The sequence below is a fragment of the Limulus polyphemus genome, unplaced genomic scaffold (genome assembly GCF_000517525.1).
Source record: "Limulus polyphemus unplaced genomic scaffold, Limulus_polyphemus-2.1.2 Scaffold188, whole genome shotgun sequence".
Taxonomy (NCBI): Eukaryota; Metazoa; Arthropoda; class Merostomata; order Xiphosura; family Limulidae; genus Limulus; species Limulus polyphemus.
In genome coordinates, this window is record NW_013665798.1 from 216262 (window position 1) to 237404 (window position 21143).

Below are 21143 nucleotides of genomic sequence, written 5' to 3' on the forward strand. Positions count from 1 at the left end.
TAAAACAAAGAAAACTGTCTTTATCAATCTTGTTGGCAAATATCTTAAACTGGATACATATCAGTATTTATTTAACTACTTAATCTAAATTACAATTTAAGTCAGTTTCAGGCTATCTAATTTGTTTGTTTGTTTGAAATTAAGCACAAAGCTACACAAAGCCCACCACGAGTATCGAAACCCGGTTTCTAGCGTTGTAAGTCCACAGACATACCTCCGTGCCACTGGGGGCGACCATATGAAATTGTAATACGTAACATATCGTAAAAAAAAGTATCTGTATTGTATGTCAGTGATCGTAAACATACGTAAGCATCGTAAACTGCATACTGTGTTTTTGAAATTAAGACAAAGTTAAGAATTACAGTTTTATCAAATCACATCTTTATAAGAATGTTCAAAGACAAGAACATTATTGATTGAAATTTTTCGCGAAGGAAAACATTTTTAATTGCTTTTTTAAATATAAATCAATGAAATATTTTTGAATTATTTATTTATACAATACCACGTTTAGAATAATATATTTTATTTGGAGAGGCTAAGTAATCTATATGAAACTCATCTTAATTTCAAACTGTTTCCTTCAGTTGCTTTTTATAGTAGTGTTTGGAATGGTATAAAACAGATAACAAATCATGCAACTCTGTATTGAATCCTTGAACCTAGACGTTTTAAGGCTAATGTATCTAGGTATTTATAAGTAAACGCATCTTATGTGATTGGTAATGATAGATTTCAGTTGGTACCCTGAAAACAAGGTGACCATGAATAATTCTTTAAAATGTAACGGCCACTACTTTTCCAGATACCTTTTCGTAAAAAATCACCTTGACCATGCACACTGTAGAGCATATTTTAAGTATATACATAGTAAGTTCTTAAAGCTTATACAAAACATTGGCTGAGGCAAAAATGAATACTGTAACAATATGTTATGTTATAAATAAATTGTGTGAAAGTCAGTATTTTTACGATATTTGTTATAGCATCCACCCCCACATTTGTTTAAGTCCATAACCCGGACAAAGAACGGGTACCTCAACTTGTATATATATATATTTCATACACTCATTTTCTGTGATGTAACTTCTATATTTGCAAGAAAAGAACTCAGGAAAAAAAAATTGGTTGTAAAATGGTATTACCTGGACCAAATACTGATGCTCATTAAGACTACGGTCATACGTTTGGCTATTTTGCTGGAAAGTTCGGAGATGTGTTGATTTGTAAGAAATTAATATTAAATAGATATTTACTCAGGTTACATTTTACTCCACTAGAGGGATAACTTGTGTATTACATAATTACAAATATAGTACTACTTGTAGTAATACCAACAAGAAGAGAAAGAGTAGAAATGTGGTTTAAGATTAATATGAAGATTTCTTAATATGTTTTTTGTAAAGTATTTCTTAAGTAAGGCGTTACCGGTGTTAAATAGTCAGCGTTGAAGCTGTTTAGCACATAATATTAAATAATTAGATCAAACTAGTTTCTACAACAACTTCTGGAAGTTGAAGTAGTACTCGGAGTCGGAAGTAGACTAGAACATCTATGGTTCGAAGTTTACCTTTAGTTTTTAAGTTTAGATTTAGTCGTACGTGCTACACTTGGAAATCAAAATTGTATCGACTAGTTTCAACTATGACTACACTTGAAACGTTGGAGTTTGACAACTTAGCACTAAGACGACTGCCTATAGACCAAGAAGAAAGGAACTTCGTTAGAGTAGTGGAAGGGGCATGTTTTTCTAAAGTGAGCCCAACTCCTTTAGATAAACCAGAAGTGGTTGCATATTCATTACCGGCTATGTCACTTTTAGGTTTGCCAGAAACAGAACTTAGAAGAAAAGACTTTGCTGATTATTTTTCTGGTAACAAGATATTGCCAGGTTCAGATACTGCTGCTCATTGCTACTGTGGTCACCAGTTTGGCTACTTTGCTGGACAGCTAGGAGATGGTGCAGCTATGTAAGAATTAAAATTATTATTTCGTAATTGGTTTTATCAACCAGTATATGGATCCAGAGATTTTTGTGAGCATTTTGCTGTCTATTTAGATTTTTTTCCTTTTAGAAATGATTATTTTGTTTGAAAATCACATTTAATTTTTCATCTTCTGGTTTGTTTTAATATAACGATTAGACATTGAAATTAATAATCACCGTGTTTGTCTTGGGTGACACAGTTCTATGACTGTAGCTGTAAGAGAATGCTGATTGTAAACTACACCTTATGTCTGTAATGGCAGGTTAAGTATGAAAATATCTTCATGCATTATAAATAACAATATCTGTCTTGGCAAGATCATGAGTCAACTGTCAATCCTGCCATTTCTCTCATATTACAAAATAATGTGATCAAGCCTTTTAATTTAAACTTATAAGTTTTATTGTAATATTTATAATTATAACATAAATATGCATTGTTTAGTATATGTAATTATTTTCATGTGTTAAACTAAAATACCTCTTAGGAATGCCAATGTGTAAAGTATATGTATGTGTTCTATCACAATACTGTATATAATACTAAACCAAAAACTTGCTATTAAACAGCACATTATTCCTAGATTTGAATTAGAAGGATGTTATTTTCCTCTTACAGCTATCTAGGGGAAATAATTAATGAAAAAAGGGAACGCTGGGAAATTCAAGTGAAAGGGGCTGGTCCTACACCCTATTCTCGATCTGCTGATGGGAGGAAGGTGCTTCGCTCAAGCATACGTGAATTTTTGTGTAGTGAGGTAGAAATAAATTTATTAGTACCCGCTGTCATGGATATTAAACTGTACATAATGTTTTTAGCAAGTGTATTAAAATGTGTATATGTATACATAAAATATATAAAGCACATGTAACAAATTAAGATTAATAGGTTAGAAAAAAAGTTTTCAGACAGAAATTATCTTTGTATTATAGTAAGTTGTTCCAAAATCAAGATAACTTGAAGGAGAAAAAGATTTACACTTTAGAAATAACATTTATCAGTATCATGAAACCCTCACATGCTCAGTTTGCTAGAACATTCAAGAAGTCCCTTGACTGATCATAAAAGAGGCTGGGTCAGATGCCTCTTTCTCATTTGGTTATTTTGCTTCACTCTGTGCTCAGTCAAAACAGTGTCCAATCTTCTTCCTCACATCATACCCACAATATAATCAAATTCAGCAAATCTTTGTTTTTTAAATTCTTTCAAACTCTAGTTCTATAAACATAAGTTCTTTTATATTTTTTGGAAAATAATTTGAAATACTAGCTGCCTCCAGCTCAAGTGAAGTCCAAAATTGCAAAAATCACCAAATCAATTTCTACTACATTTGTGGAAAATATATTACAGTTTCACAAAGGAAAAACATACACAAGGTAAAAGTAGCTTACTACCACTATTTTGAGTGGAAAATTGGTAACCAAGAAAAACATCAGGCTTCAACCGCATGTGGTATAGTTTGTATATTTGGCTTGATACAGTGGCTTGTTAGAAGAGAGCTAATATGTCATTTGCAGTTTCCATGATATGGGTGAGCCAAAAGATCATCTAACTGTCTGTTATTTTTGCATGATTAATGTTTCTTGATATTCAGACAAAACTAAACAATGCGGTAAATATCTAGATATTGCATCTGCGATGAAACCAGTACCTCATGGAAATGGTCTTCCAATGCCACGCTCACCAGAGAATTGGGTAACAGAAGAGTTATCGTGCAGAAAAAGACAATGAATCATCTTCATCCAGTAATTCTATTCCTGTGGCACCTCAACATAAGCTGCCTCATCTGATCACAGAAGAAGAGCTAAATAATCTGATTCGTGATTTGTCTCTAACAAAGCAACATGGGGAACTTCTTGGCTCTCATTTACAACAATGGAATTTATTAGCCCCAGGAACAAGAGCTTCAGTTTACTGAAGTTACCATCAAAGTCTTGGTTCTCACTACAGCATACAAGATACTTTGTGTTTCTGTAAGAATGCTGATGCACTAATGGAAGAATTTGGTACTGAAAAAGAATGAAGACTTTTTATTGACTCATCTAAAGTTAGTCTGAAATCAGTACTTTTGCACAATGGGAATACTAAGCCATTGATTCTTGTTGCTCATGCTATGAACATAAAATAAGCTTATTAAAAGCATGCAGATTATACATTCGTAAATGCAATTTTCAATGAATAAATAAAGTTATTAAAGAAATAGGTATTTTCATGATTTATAAGAATATTTTAAATAAATCTATCACAACTCAAACTAGAGGCGATCATTAATTTTCAACATGATTTTAAGAATCAGCATCATGAAATTACTCAGAAACAGTTGCATTATTTCTAGTAGCAGAGAATTTTTGTTGTTGCCTGGTGTAATTTATTGTTTTTAAAAAGTTATTAGATGTAGCTTCTGCAGAGAACAACAATATAATTTAGTGAGGGTGAAGTTTAAAAGACTTAAGAACAAACAAATATAGGTTTTTTTTCATAGTTTTTTGTAAATGTTCATTTCATTCTTCAAAATGCTTTTGTGTTAAGTTGTATTTGTTTAAGGGGTACATAAATTTTCTTCTTTGACAAGACATTGGGTAAACCTAGTTAAGTTTAGAAAGTACAGTAGATGACGGTGAAATATTCTGATGACTCAAACATGACTCAATTCTTTATTTATTAAATGTTATTGTTAAGTTTATCATATTCAAACAACTCTGGTAAGTAATATAACGTATTATTTATTGAAATGAAACTTTATTATATTTTTGTGATCAGCAAGGAAAAAATTTAAATTCTAAGATGAAATAAGTGTTCCAAACATACATATCCCCACTGACACTAATAGCTATTTCTCGATCTTCATCTTTGCTATCTATCTTTATGTTCACTTGCTCTAGTGTTTATATACCCCACTCGACTGCCCTTGGCAATATCTAATTTGCAAAACTATGCCAGCCCTCTGTGCAGGTACTGTATATAAGCACTGTATGCAGACGATAAGATCAATTTTCTTGACAAAGCACAAGCATTCAGACTAATGTTTTGTGATTTACATTTTCTTAGTTTTTGCTTTCTAATAATTGGGAATTCTTTGTTTTTTTTCCTAGAAATATATTACAAAAAAAGAAATTGGACATGAATTCCTGTGTAACAGTTTCAGGAACGGAGGCTACTCAGTCTTCGTTTATTCCCCCTATGTTATCTAGTAGTGGTCAGCAGTCAGGGGGGGGGGGGAGCTGTCGATGACCTGATTCGGGGTGAGATTGAGTCTTTCATGTGTCGTGGGGGTATCTCACTGGGAGGTTCTGATTTGAATTTTCACTTTGTAATGGGATATTCTGGGGAAAATTTTGACTCCCTGTTTTCTTTTCCTTCTTTCACTAGAGCTTCTTCTCTGGAGGACTCATTTGATCAGCCACCTTTTTTCTGCAGTTAGTTACATGTGTTTGTGAAGTTTTGGAGATGCAATCAGTTGCTTTTGAGTCTAACCTGCTTTGTTCGATCATTCTTAAGGGGATTACTTAGATTTTCCTCCTTCTTCTGATATTGCTATGTGTGTAGTGTGGTTTGCAACACAATTACGTGAGGGTGTTGCTATCACCCCTTTGTTTCTTTGAACAACATGCCCTGGCATATCATCATCAGGATGATATATATTTGGACACTAAAAGTTGGATCCGTTGTTGGATTGATGGGGTGCCAGGTACAAACCTGATATTTCTCTTAACAAGTCACAATTTTCATGGACTCGTTTGACTCTTCCTACTGTTTTACGATACTTCTCTTCTCTTCAACTTTTGTCTGAAGCGTATCACCAAGTGCCTCAATGATTTGACGACAAGCAGGGCCATTTGCTGGTCACTATTATGACACGTTTGTCCTCTTCAGGACTTGCCTTGGTGTCGTGGTTTGTCTGTTGCTGGAACTTGTTGGGTTGTGATGCTTTTTGGAGGGTATTCACTTACCTTCTTCTGCCCTTCGAGATTTATGGGAAGCTCCTCTTTTTCAGCCTTATTTATTTGCTGGAATTCCAGAATCTTTAGAAGCCAGAATTGATACAGCATGTTTGTAGTCTTCTTTTCTGTCTTTGCCTGCTTGATCCTATTCTACTTCTGCATGTCCATCCCCTCGTTTCTCAAGACCCCCTCCTTCCACTCCTCATTCCATTGGTTCTCTTAATTGTTTCCATCCTTCTTCTTAGTAGTTATTTTGTGGGCTGGTAGGTGGACTTCTCCCAACACATTCATATCTCATGAACTTTATGATCTGGCAGTTTCCTCTTCGAGGGGACCTCATCTTCCCCCTGTGGCTGTGTTGACTACCTCTACTAGATTTTAACAGGGTGGTCAGTAAAGTGTTATCTGACTTACAGTTATAGCTTCTTTCTCTTCTAGGGGTCCCTATTGATTTTTTTTTGGATCTCACTCAGTGGCGAGTGTTGCCCAGTTGGGTGTGCTTGTATTTAAATTCTGCACTAGCAACCTTTATATCGGTTCCTGGTTGCAATGGGCTCCATTGAGATGAGGTTTTCCATGAGACCATCTGGACGTAATTCTTGATGCTCATATCATATTACAATACTTCTAATGGACTGCTACTCATGGACTATCATGAGTAAAGCTAAAGGGGATTTAGCCAGTCCCTGCTGATCTTAGAGTTGAATCAGTCGAGATAAGTTTGCTTTTAAAAATTAGGGAACGTGGTTCTCCTGTTGCACTGTCTTGGGAGACCTGTTCCTCAGGACTCTCAATGCTTACGTTCCCCCCTTACTTCTACTAGTGGAGCTTGGGAGTCCTTACCACACCCAGTTCCCAGTTGTTGGGGTGGTGGACAGAGGGTTTACCTTTGGAGTGTTGAGTTTTCTCCATTCATGGAGAAGAGGGTAAAGTTAGGGACCCTCCTACCTGGGTCCCTGGAAGTTTTTTCCAGTTGTTGGTAGGAGCAGGACCAACCTATGCGGGAGCCTACTTGTAAAACAAGTCCAGATTTGAAGCTTAGCTAGCCGGTGTGGTTACTTGGACCCCATTATGAACACTGTGAGGTCTTGTATTGTTCATGCAGGGGGTTCACTATCTTCTCGTAAATATGAACGTAGTGTGGTCCCATCTTTGGTCTTTGGTGGGACAGTGTTCCACATCCTCTACTTAATTCCATGGGTAAGCTGAATTCTCCTTGCTCACTTGATGGGGGTAGTAAAGATAACTGTTTCTAAATTCAGGTGGGATGAGTTCTGGACTTTGGTGGAGTATGGCATATGATCCCATCAATCCAGACCTGGGATGTTCCAAGCAAACACAATGTTAGATGACAAAGATGAAGATCGAGAAATAGCTATTAGTTTCAGCGGAGGAAATTATGTTTGGTAATACATTTTCAGTTTAGGATGTTTTTTGTTTTGCAAAATAATGTCTATCAAAAAATCTTAGAAATATCACAATGTACAAAATGGTAGAAAAAAGCAAATAATATTATTGTGTATGATTTTTGAAAACTGAAACTGTATTCTATTTTGTAAGTTTTATTAAGGTTTATGCAGTTTGGTTAAATGTTTCCACTGAGAGAAAGGAAAACGTCATTGTAAAAGTATATTTTTCAAAAACATACTCCAGTTAATATTTTCTATATGCTTGGGGTTTTTTTAACATATTTCTCAAAATTTGCCAATAATCTTCACATGTTTTTGGAACTTGTATTTCATTATGATCTTTGGTTTAGTTTTATGTGAGTTTATGTGTACACGCAGTTTCTTGTTTTATTGTATTCATGATTTATTGAAAAGCACATGTAGTGCTAACTGATCTGGTTGAAATATAACATATAAAGTGCGTGTACTTGTAGTGTTGAGCATGTTTTTCCAAATTTAAGCTGTGTTGTTTAAGTTTATATTTCACGTATAAAACTTAGATTTTATTTTTTCACATTTGAATAAAATGCTAAAAAATCAGTTGCACTTGTGTTCTGAATAGGCAATGCACCATCTAGGTATTCCAACTACTAGAGCAGGAGCCTGTATAACATCAGATAGTAAAGTTGTGCGTGATATCTTCTATGATGGACATCCAAAAGAAGAAAAATGCTCAGTAGTATTAAGGATAGCACCTACGTTTCTAAGGTATGAAATCATACTTTCAGTTTTTTGTTTCAAACTTGTTTTTTTGTGCATAAATAAATATGATACTGGCATGGTACATATATTTTATTCCATGTTCTTATTTCCTTACTGATTTGGTTTCATCGTAATTTCATACACCTCTTTTGACATTAAGAGCCAATGTAGCAATTAAAGTGTGTGCCTTTCATACAAGTCAAACTTAAATATATACATCTATGTGGTATTACAAAAGTAGCACCTCATGTGTAGATGTGTCAGGCTCTTTAGTCATTGTTTAAGGTGACATCCTTTAACTTTAAGGCATTATTCAGGCAGGGTTGCTGAAAAGTAGCACAAAATGTGTCCCAAAAGATTTGGTTGAGATCCAAAGATTATATTGTGGAACTGATAAGAACATTTTTATGTCAGATGTCATCGCACCTAAAAGTTTAGTTAATCTGCAGTGAATTGATAGTGAATAATGTACAGTTAATTGTAATTTACCACAATAATTTATCAACACAATGTTTTAAGTTTATAACTAGTTCTTCCTGAATACAGCTTCAATGTCATTTGAAATAAAAAAAAGTATCTTATGTGTACTATCTATAATGCCAACTTGACATTCACTCAGATGGTTGTGTTGTTTTTATTCACTGTTTTAGAGAAACTGTGAGCAGTACATGATGTACGTTTGTGTGTGCATTCACTCAATTACATGTCCTCACTCCTTCCCTGTCCTCAGGAATTTGGACATTCCATGATTCTGTGTTCTAGGGTCACTCTTACTCAATAAACCTAACTGTGTATTTCACACAAAAAATGTTGATGTACACATACGTGATATGTCGGGGCATTTAGCTTAAAAGATTTTGTATTTTACATTAGTTAATTGCATATGATTATTACTCATTAAACCTAACTAAGCAAGAGTTACCTGATGCCTTGTCATAAGTGTTGAAATAGATATAATTTAACATGAAAATATTTTCAGGACTGAAAAGAATGTGTAGAGAAATTCCCAGATCTGTGGTTTTTCTGATACCTCCTGTCAAATAATAGCTTTTCTCATTCAGTGCTGCCCTCTATATGCATTTTTTTCCCACCACTAGTCTTGGTACTCCCACCTACTCCATGTGTTTAACGTGATACAGCTACACTGTAGCATACCACAATCCTCCACCAATAGGAGTGCAACACACACACTCCTGGCATAGCTGGCTCCCTCTGTACTGTAGAACCAAACCTTCACTTCTCAATTTGGCATAGTAGCATGAAGACATGTTCAAATTTTACTCGTGTTTGATTTAGGTTTTAAAATTAAGCAGAAACAACTTTGTTGTTTTTGCTTCTTTTTTTCTATAGTTTAATTTGAGTTACTGTAGGTTGTTACTTTTGTTATCAGCTTTCAGTTGAATTATGAATCAGTTCAACTGTGAGTGGGTAAGCTTATATTTCATTATTTCCCTTTTAGAGTCACTAAATTACAAGTTATATCCTACTCTGTTGCAAATGATGCCTGTCCAGATATAATAATTCATAAAACCACACTGTATGGCCTTTCTGGTCTATAAGGGCAACAAGACTTCTAGTTGGTTCATCCTCATTGTGTTTTGCATCATAACTATGTCCATCACAGACTGTATTAACTCATGGTCTATCATGAGTAAAGCAGTGTCTGGATAGCTGCCCATCCTTCCAATCCTGGTTAAATAAATTGGGACCAACCAAATGAGCATTAAATGTTAATTCTCAACAGATATATTGCAGTTTAAATATTGTATTGATATTGTGAACTGGAATTGAGCTGAATGCTAGTAACTGCTTTTTAAGGAAATGAGTTACATTTAGAGATGATGACACTACAACATTACACAATTTTGAGACCTGTACGTGTATCTGATATATTATCAAGAAGACTGTTCACCTGCCTGATGTAACATAGAAAATTCATACTTAAATATTTTATACAACAAATAAAGTATAGCTTTAAAATGTAATGTGGGTTATCAGATATGATCTAAAGATTTGTGTGATGACTTGAAAAAAGTGTTTGTATCTTTTCAAAACATTCCTCTACGTATCCATCAGTTCAAATATGTATCGATAAGTTTTTGGTTGCTGTAGTTATTGTTTAATATTATGGATGATAACACATTATTTCAACTCTGGTATTTTTTTGAAATATCTGTATGCTCCTGTCTATGGTATCCATTTTCTAAACTTTTTAGTTTAGGGACTTTGACTGAGGACCTCCACCCAATGAGTTAATAGACATTTTAGATAATAACTTAATTTCATTGTCGCCCCCCCCCCCCCCTCTACTCCAGATCAGAAACCACTGGCCTGTAGTATTGTACATGTAATGAGTAAAGATTTAAGGATATCAATACATTAAAAAAAACTTTTTAATTCTAAGCTGCATCATTTTTTACCTGTCTGAAATATAATTCTATGATACGTTATTTTTATCATGACCTCATCTCAAATTTATATGGTTTGGTCAATGAATTTTTTCACTGTTTTTTCATGATCAAAACAAACATTTATTTCAAAAATTTCTTATTGTTTTTTTATATCTGAAATGTGTGTTAAATTTTGATTAAATAAAGTTAGGTTTGCTATACAATTTTGAATCATATAGTACAGTAGTTAAGCCCATTCATGATTTTAGCTTGAGCCTTTCTTTATATAAGTAACTAAATCACAGTATAGAACTAAAAGGTGCTTTTAAATACTTATTTTATGATTTTAAATCCAAGACTAAATACAGATTTAACTGTACCTTTTACTATGTTTTGCTTACAAATTTGTAGCTGTGGTAACAATGAAGATGCTTATGAAATATCACCCAAAGACATATTAAACTTTGTCTGTTGAATAGTTGTTAAAAAGTGAAGATTAATCAAGACATCCATACATAAAATGTGTGTATGTTTTTGGCATCTTCCCATTGTAATGATGCCGTTACTGTTTCATGTTGTCCATTTCTTGTGTATTGCAAAGATTATATAATGCTGGTATAAAACTTCAAATTTATTTGATAAGTTGTTTTGGGATTACATAATTATAAGAATTTTGGGAATGAATAAAAGATTTGTTATGACAAAAGTTTTTTTTTTATAATACATTTAAATGAAAGCTAAAAACGGGTATTTGTCTGAATAGCATGCTTGAGTATCAAACAGGTAAAGTTAGTCGTAATATGTCAGTGATGCAGAAGTTGAGCACAACTGTGATATTTTCTTACTAATATTTTTCCAAATTGCATTTGTATTTCATTATCTGTTTCTCTGCATTTTTTTACAATAATTTGCTGGGATGTGTCAGTAATATTGGAAGAGCATATGGAAGCAGTCATGTTGTGCATTGTGTTATAATATTAATGATGCACACTTTGAACAACTACCACATATAAGGGTAGGACCTAAAAGCATCACATTTTGTGTAACTGTTGAATCGTCCTGTACTATAGATTTACAAAACAGTAAATATAATAATACAGTGAGTTCTTGACTTGTTTTGTCAGCTTTATAGTTTGTTTACGAAGGTGAGATCTGAAAAGTTCTGAATCATTTCTACTAACCATTGTGTCAATCTCACTTCCATTTATGATTCATCTTGTAATTTAGAGTTATTAACTAGTTTTTATATTATTGAATAGTACATTTTTCTGCCTTATTTTGTTTTGTGTAGTTTATATGTATATTTGTTATATAACTTTAAAAAAAGGTAATCCATGTTGAAAGTGCATAGATAGAGTCTTATATTAAATACTCCTTGAGGTACACTAGATACAATTTTTTAATAAAATATATTTAAGCATATTTTACTTTCATTTAATGTAACTTGTATGCAATAACCATTTACATTCCACATTTTTCCCAAAGATTTGGATCTTTTGAAATTTTCAAAACCATTGACCAGTTTACTGGGAGACGAGGGCCAAGTGTTGGAAGAAAAGACATTTTGCACAAGCTACTTGACTATACTGTAGAAACATTTTATCCTGAGGTTTGTTTAAAATTCGGTGTACATGTAAATCAAATAATTATATGTTTGCAACTGTTTCGTAAATACAAAGTAGTATTTACCCCAAAAAAAGCAAAATATATTTATGTACACTAATCTACAATAGAAATTACAGATACAAATAAAAGTTATATGCATACATACAGATGTGCATAACAAGCCAATTGTTCATTCTGCCACTATTGTTTACAATTATTCACTTTCGTTGATATTCTTTTGTTGTTAATTATGTTATAGTGAAAAGTAAAGCAACTTTTGTAGAAAAATTTCAATGCACTGTTTTATTTAGCTTTACTGATACAACTAATGATATATCTTGAACTCCTGAGCATTTTTTTACAACAGTAGATACTGATAGAATTTCACTCAGAACTGGGCTATATCATATAAAATTGTAGTAATCAGAGAATTATGAGGCATAAATCCATAAGAAATGTTTGACTGATCCAAATTTGGAAGGCATTTTCATAATTATATATATATTTCTAAACTTGAGTACTTTAAAAAATTAGCTGCTAATCTTATTTCATTGTGCAAAAAATGACAATATATTCAAATATTAATTTCATTTATCAGTTTGTTCTTTTAAATTATGTCTGTCATGATATCTGTTGGCTCAGAGCATTCTTTGGATAAATTCTGTTGTTTATAACAATAATACTTTGAGTAAAAACTGGATTAAAATTTATGGTTCTACAATTGTGTCCTCACTTTTGATGTATGGTGTATATTTTTGAAGTTCCATTTCCCATATATTTTTCTATTTCTCACCACGTGTCAAAATATGTTTTGAGCCTCATACACATAACTCGGTGTTTTTATTTTGTGAACAGATTTTTTTTTGCCTAATGTCTTTCACCACACATCAACTGCATTTTTTCTGAATAATAATAAAAATTATGTTAATGGTAGAACTTATATGCAATTGTATGATATTTACTTCAAGAACATTTATATGTATTAGGTCCTCAAGAAATTAATGTCGTGTTTTGGAACACTTTCATTAACCAACCCCCCAAAAAAACGTACATCACGTATAACAGTTAAATAAACTGAATAATAAACTTTTGAATAATAATAAAAATTATGTTAATGGTAGAACTTATATGCAATTGTATGATATTTACTTCAAGAACATTTATATGTATTAGGTCCTCAAGAAATTAATGTCGTGTTTTGGAACACTTTCATTAACCAACCCCCCAAAAAAACGTACATCACGTATAACAGTTAAACAAACCGCCTAAATGTCACATTAGCGTAGCCTATATAATGTGTAAAGTTTAATATACCCTTATCCCTTATAGTCGCACCCCAGTGGCACAGTGGTATGTTTGCGGAATTACAACACTAGAATCCAGATTTTGATACCTGTGGTGGGCAGAGCACAGATAGCCCATTGTGTAGCTTTGTACTTAATTACAAACAAAAACCCTTATAGTGATGGCACATGACAAGACACATATTTGGCATGTAATGCTGTTTGAATTCAAGAAGAGAAGTAATGCCTCTGTAGCCACAAAGAATATCAAAGAAGTTTATGGAAATATTTTGAATGTTTGGAAGTGTCAACGATGGTTCAGCAAATTTCATTCAGGTGACTTTACCATTAAAAACTGTGATGGCAGGGGACAACATGATGGAATTGATATGATGTTCTGAAGATGCTTGTTAAGTCTAACCCAAGGCAACACACTCATAAAATGGCCCTGAAATTGCATGTCTCTCATGAAACAATACCTAAACATCTAAGGAATATGGGAAACTCTATAAAGAAGATGTTTGAGTGCCTCACGAAATCTCCGATGATCATTGTTCCAAATGTGTGAACGTTGCTTCGTCTCTTCTGGCGCATATTGCACGTGAACCATTTTTGGACAAAATTGTGCCCGGTTATGAAAAATGGATTCTCTATACAAATATTAAATGCCAAAAACAATGGCTCATTCCTTGACTAAAACTACTTCCAATCCCAAAACCTGGACTCCATCCACAGAAAGTGATGCTTTGCATTTGGTGGGACATCAGTGGAGTAATTCATTTCAAACTCCTTAATCCACAGCGAACTGTCAATGCAAAGATCTATAGTCAACAACTGGAAAGTTTAAATCAAGCCCTTCATCAGAAACGCCCTTCACTCATCAATCAGAAAGGTGTTCTTCTTCTCCATGACAATGCACATCCACATATGGCACGTTTGATGCAGCACAAGACTATGGAGTTGGGTTGGGAAGTTCTTCCCCCACCCACCATATTCTCCAGATATGGCACCATCAGATTACCATCTTTTTCGTGGAAGGTGTTAAAAAGGACATCAACATGCTTTTTACTTCAAAGCCAAGTGATTTCTTTAATCAGGTCATTAACAACCTGATTGTAAGTTGAAAAAGAATCATCGATAAAAAGGGAAACTATTTCATTTAATAAATGTTTTGTTTGGATATATAAGTTGTTCGGGTATTTTCATCCAATAAATGGTACATTAATTTCTTGATGACCTAATACATATATATCCTATTAGTCTTATGAAATGTAATTTCCATGTACAGTGTATAATTTTGGAGGTTTTATAACTTATGGTTAAGTAGTTGTATTAACTTTTCATAAACTAATGTTCAGGTTCACACCCGTTATGAAGATAATGCTCTTGAAAAGTACAGAGAATTCTTTAAAGAAGTTGTTTTAAGAACAGCAAGACTTGTAGCAGCCTGGCAATGTGTAGGTTTTTGTCATGGGTAAGTACTTATTGTACATCTTTAATAAAGAAGTTGTTTTAAGAACAGCAAGACTTGTAGCAACCTGGCAACGTGTAGGTTTTTGTCATGGGTAAGTACTTATTGTACATCTTTATGTGTTGTAGGATTAAAGAAGTTTAAACAAAAAAATATTGAAAATTATGTACTCTTCAACAGCATTTGTCAATATAGCCTAAGTAGAAATTAATTTTATTTGTAATTTGCTTTTGTAATATTAAAGTATTGCAGTTTTGAAGAAGCACATGTACTAACTACAAAGTAAATCGTGGACCTTAATTTTTGTGTAGATTTATTTCTAAGATAAAGGGTTTATAAGATTGTTTAAAAATGTAAATAATTGTCTGAAGAAAGAAAAAAAAAGAATAAAGGTTGTCTTTAACTTTATCATACCAGTTTAAACTGTGTACTTTTGATTTGAATTTAAAAACTAGAATGTATATGAACATATAAATAGAGGAAAATAGACATATGACTTGAAAAACTTACATTTTGTGTATAGTTGTCATTAATCACACAATAACGTCTATAATGGGTAAAAAAATTCATTTCATTGTTATTAATTCTAGTGCCAGATAAGATTGTACAATAAATTGTATAATGCAGGTATGAAATAAGAAACAAAAACAGATTGGAAAACGTTTTGTGCACAAATGACTGACATTAAAATATACATTGTATGTTACTAAGAGTAAAGAAATACTAAGCCATTTTTTTATAAAGTAGTCTTACCTCTGAAATACTGAAACTCTTTCCTCATTGAGTTGCTCTCATGCTATCAAAAACCTTGTGACTCAAACTACTGAGTGTCCTTGACACAATGCAAAGTATGCATCAACTTACCCATAATTCAACATTCTTCCATCTTCCACATGACTTACTGTGCATATGTCAAGGAAACCTTTGATAAGCATTGCTTTCCTGCATTAATTCCAATTTTGTGTAGGGGGGAGATCTTCCATGTGTCTTTCCACTTTGACTTCTCATCAGTATTATCACTGACATTTTATAATTATACTTATTTTTAACATTTTGTCAACAGTTTAGGTATTAGTTGTTAGCTATTATTATTCTCCTGATTCGTTTTCTCAGGAGCAATAGGCTGCTTTACATATTTCTCTTTCTGTAGCTCTTACTGACTTATTCTTGGTTACAACATGGCTGCTTATTCTTTTTACATTTTAGCTTGTCAAGTTCTTTTACAAAGGATTTGCCTCCTGCCAATATTTTTGCCAACCTTGAAAAGGCTTCTTTCTTTCACCCTTTTGTTTTTCTGGTATTTGTCTGGAATTGATTTCTTAGTCAGGAGAAGCATGGTAGCAACACATGTTTATGGCTCTGGCATCATGCATTATTCCTAATCATCCAGTTAGTAGTGGCCATTGTCCTATTGCTTCTTTCCCTACTACTTCTCAGTCTTTTGTTTCTTTTTCTTCTTAAATTAATTGTTTATCCTTTTCATGCAGTCCCCCCCTAAATACTTTAGGGAGCCATCTAAGATCTTTTGTTCATCTTTGGAACCTTTGCTTTGGGGCCCTGGTGTTTCATGTTCACATTACATTCTTCAATGTATTCAATATCATCATCCTTCTCCGCTTTCAACTTTCCAAATTTCTTTTTCCTTTTTTGTATAACACATTTTCTATTGAAATTTTGGATCAGGAAGTTTGGTATCTTTTACAGAAAAGTGCCATGGGAGCACTGCACTATACATCTCCAGGTTTTTCTTTCATCTTTTTGTAGCAGAGGATTGGAGACCAATAATAGATCTTATCCATCTCAATCATTTTATGCAGATTTCTTTATCATAGTTTTTAAATGACAAAAGTGGATCTCAGAGATGCTTATCTTCATGTCCTGATTCATCTGTCTTCATGAAAGTTTCTTTCCTTTCACCATCAGAAAGTGGTTTATCAGTTTGCAGTTCTCCGTTACCAGTCTGGCTTCAGCTCCTAACATTGTCACCTGTGTATTCAAAGCCATTGCTTGTATGATATACAATTTCAGTAGTGATTTTTATCATTACATGGATGATTAGCCTATTCAAATTCAGTCATCATTTTACTTATTCTTCATTAATCGCCCAGTTAGGTTTTTCTATGGAATGAACTGTCCATGAGTCCAAGTTTTAGATAAATACTTTTCAAGGAACTCTTCACCTCTCTCCTTTAGATTTGTAATTTCTGGAGTCTCATATGTGTTGACTTTTCTCATCTACTCCACCTTTCAAAGATGTCCTTGCTGTTTTAGGGGTGATGACTTCAATTTATTAAGTAATTCCCTTAGTTCATGCTCACATTAAATGCCTTCAATAAGATCTGTCTCTCAGTGGAAGCTATCTTTAGATCTAACTGGCATATTTAAGTGTTTTACACTCACAAGAAAGAAACTTATCATTCTATAGGTATTTGAAGAACTTGTAGCATTTTGCCACAATTTAATTCTTCGTATTGTTAGCCGACACTGGGGAGTTTTTACATAATTGAATAAATAGAGTTGTTTAAACATTTGTTTAACAACAAGTAAAAGCTTGGAATGGACTATTCTTTCATTGGGGCGTGTGTCTGTGAGCCAAACTAGTTTCGGACAATTCCACTCCTCATCAGTGACCCTGGACACTACCACCAACGAAATATCAGACCAAACCAAGCCTTTATAGTAGTGAGATATTGAAAATCAAACTGATGTATTTAAGTTTTTAAGCAACTCTATTCATTCAATTATCTTTAGATCTGTTACCTCAGATAATTTCCCCCTCTCATGCTACTCTTGATTTTGTTAAGCATAGTGTTTCTCCTACCTATTTATGTCACCTCCTGTATTCTCATCGTTAACTCATCATGCTGCCTTAACTGACCCCCATCCCCCCTTTTTTATGAACTAAAAGTTGTCCAAGACAAAGAGGTACCCAGCTGAGAATAATCTTTTTCTTCTGGTTGTTCTAAGGTCCAGTCTTTATATAAGGCTGATCTGTTCTTCTAATTCTCCCTTGAATCTAATCCTTCAAATATTTCTAGTTCAGGATTTTACTTCAGATGTTCCTGACTATATTTTAGTGTGGTCTAGGCTATTATCTTCCTGCCTTGTAACCTATATTTTATTTCTCAGGTTCCCATCTTCTTTCTAATGTGGGTATTTGGATTCAATATTTCAAACGTAAGCCTACTTGATTGGAATTTTACATTTTTGATGATTAAAATGAATTACAAACAGGCACTTAACTCTGAAATACAGTCATACCCATCTACACACAATCACATATGAAGTTTTCCATCACAACTGCATCTTAAAAATATGAATTATAGCAAGTAAGCAGTTACGTGGTTGTTGACAGCATTAGAGCATTTCAACAAGGAAAGGCTTGCAGTATTTCAGAGTTGAGTACCTGTTTGAAATTCATTTTAATTCTTAAAAAAAATTAAAAGTTAGCTAAAGAAAGTCAAAAAATGAATATTATATTTTTTGTTTCTTATTTCATCTAAACTTTAGTGTTGTATCTATTATATAAGTACTTTTTATGGTATAATTGTAAATTAATACATTATCTTCTATCCTTTTTTATAAGAATTTCCTGTCTGTCTATAAAAAAACCTTTATCTGTTGCTCACTTGCCTTTTATATGGAGATGTTTTAGTATAAGCCATGGGCATGTTGAAAATATTCAAGTGCACTGTATAAAAAGAGACAAAACAAGTATAAATGTGGTTTATAATTAGGATTGACCTTTCTGTGAACTGCTTATGTCTAGCTGGACCCTATACTTTGTTGATATTTTAATGTTTATTCTGAGCATTCATCAGGCTGGTGTGATTTCTATATCCTGTGCTTTTATGATCTGTCTGATTCATAAGATATAGTCTAGTCAGGGAACTTTGGTATTCTTGAATTTAGTTGTGTTGGAGAAAAATAACATGCTCTATGAGAGTTCTACTCTGCTGTTTCATCAGTATATTTGTGTTGCATGTCAAAATGGACAAACATGTTTTTATTTAACTATTTCTTTCTTTTAGAGTTCTAAATACAGATAATATGAGTATCCTTGGATTAACTATTGACTACGGACCATATGGTTTTCTTGACATGTATGATCCTGATCACATCTGTAATGCATCAGGTTTGTTTGTTGCAACATTTTTCTCCATATGTTATTATACAAACCATCAGAGATATCTTTTAAGTTTTGTTTTTATCAAGGCACATGTGCACAGTAATGCTTTACTTGTTACCTAAGTGTGTGAAAGTTGGTCTAAGTAATTTTTTTTTATATAATTCTTAAAATATCTTAGCATATGGACCCAAGAAACCTTGCTATATGTAACTTTGTTATACAAGTTATACACTAAAATAAACACTGCCTATACTGTGGTGTTCAGTAAAATCAATTTTTTTTACTAATTGGTCTATCATAAGCTTTAAATGTAAAAGTATTTTGCAAACCTTGGATATTTTCTGTTCAGGCTAATTGTAATGAGAATATATATATATATATTATGGTAAACAACTGTATCCTACGCTCTTTTTAAATATTATGTACCTTAGTTAAAACTCTGGTAAGCTATGTTTAAAAAATGACCCAGAAGCTTCATCACATTGAAAAAAACTTTTACATTTGAGTCATTTTGAACTTTGTTATTTTCAGCCGTTTTACAACAATGTATGAATGCACTTGCTTCATTAATTCTTCATCATACAGTACACAATAACATGTTTTGCATTAAAATTAAGCTAAGTGTTAGAAATGTTTTATCCTGTAGACCTTCTCTGTCCTGTTAAGGTTCGAAGGTGATATGTTACACTGTAAGCAGAAATAATTTATCCAGTAATATAACTACAATCTTAGTTGATCTATCTATAAAACTATAGTGGCCAAGTCTTATTGCTAGGGGTTGAAGCAATATAGGAAATCTCAGAGGTTATAATTGTGAGATAAAATTAATACAATATGAACATTAAAGTTTTAACTTTAAGGTGGCATACATACATTCAACTCAGGACTTCTTTCCTCTGGATTCTGAAGCAGTCCTATACTGAACTTAAATATGAACTTTTTGTTGTTTGTTTTAGCTCTTTAGTAAAGAACATTGTTACGTTTTACGTTTAAAACTAGTCTAGAGCAGAAGTCGTGGCTAATACATTAGCATGAAATAAAATGCCTGAAAAAACAAAATTCTAAAGATATTAAAAATAATGTTGTTGTTTAAAATGAAATGATTATAAATGACAATAATTCAATAATTGTATGTTTATAACACAAGTTTTTTTTAACTTACATGGACATTTGGCATAATTTTTAATAATTTTTATCATTCCTAGTCTTCTAACTATATTTAATAAGGTAGATAGACTTCTCAGAGTTGACTTGTTTCTAAACAGATGAAATACTGATATTTATTTATGTGTAATTTAAATATAAATGCTAAGAAAAACTATCTTTTTGTGTCTTCACTATCTAAAAGTTTGCATTAATCTTAAATTTCATGATAATAAAATATCATTCAAGGACACAATAAAAAAAAAGAAGTTTCTTAATTTGAACATTACTATCACTTAACTCTTTCAACCCAGGTCCGTGGGACCGACCTCATAACCATTTTATGCTTGTTATAGTTTTCATGCTATAACTTTTAAATTAGCAAGCGAATGTTAACGAAATTTGGCAGTTTATCAGTAAATATTATAATGCTTTCATATGCAAAATATCAATTTTTTTATTAACTTTTAAGGTTTGTAAAGCAATATTTCTCTCATGCCTTTTTTACTTTTCACTTCTTGCCTATCTATCATGCAAATTAGTTTCATCTTAACATTAAAAATACTTTTATGCATCAGAAATTTTGAAATTTCACATGCAAAATCTTTATGATATCCAAATAGTTATCAAATGTTTCTGAAGAAAAAACTTTATAATTTATCCATTATTTTCAGTAATTAATCTCTGTACGGGTTCGATAAATTTGACCGATCTCGCAACCACCATAAAAAATTAGGAAATAAACATAAATTATGGATCTTTCATTCTAGAATGAACACAAATTGTAACAAAAACATAAATGTTTAGACAAAATAACTTAAATCTCATAACATTATACATTTATATATATTTATTAATTATTATTATATTGACATTGTAACTTCTGTATTGTTAGCCAGGCATGGGTGAAAGGACGTGACTCACATGCACTCATGTTACCGTATTCAACTAACATAAAGGTGACCCTTGGTCTGTACAAAAGTAACTTGTTTTGACTTGTTTTAGTCGACTAGTATTTTGTCAAAATACAGTCACATTGC

General features: G+C 32.6%; 1 protein-coding gene across 2 annotated transcripts in view; it reads left to right on the forward strand.

Annotated features, from left to right (window-relative positions):
• Positions 1-1333: 1333 nt before the first annotated feature.
• LOC106478194 (selenoprotein O-like) overlaps positions 1334-21143 on the forward strand; it is a 46891-nt gene continuing 27081 nt past the window's right edge. For both annotated transcript variants that reach the window (XM_013938720.2, XM_013938721.2), the window contains exons 1-6: positions 1334-1973; positions 2610-2748; positions 7943-8088; positions 11958-12081; positions 14719-14834; positions 18863-18966. In XM_013938720.2, the coding sequence (XP_013794174.1) occupies positions 1558-1973; positions 2610-2748; positions 7943-8088; positions 11958-12081; positions 14719-14834; positions 18863-18966 (1045 nt within the window). In that variant the 5' untranslated portion in view covers positions 1334-1557. The remainder of the gene's footprint in view (positions 1974-2609; positions 2749-7942; positions 8089-11957; positions 12082-14718; positions 14835-18862; positions 18967-21143) is intronic.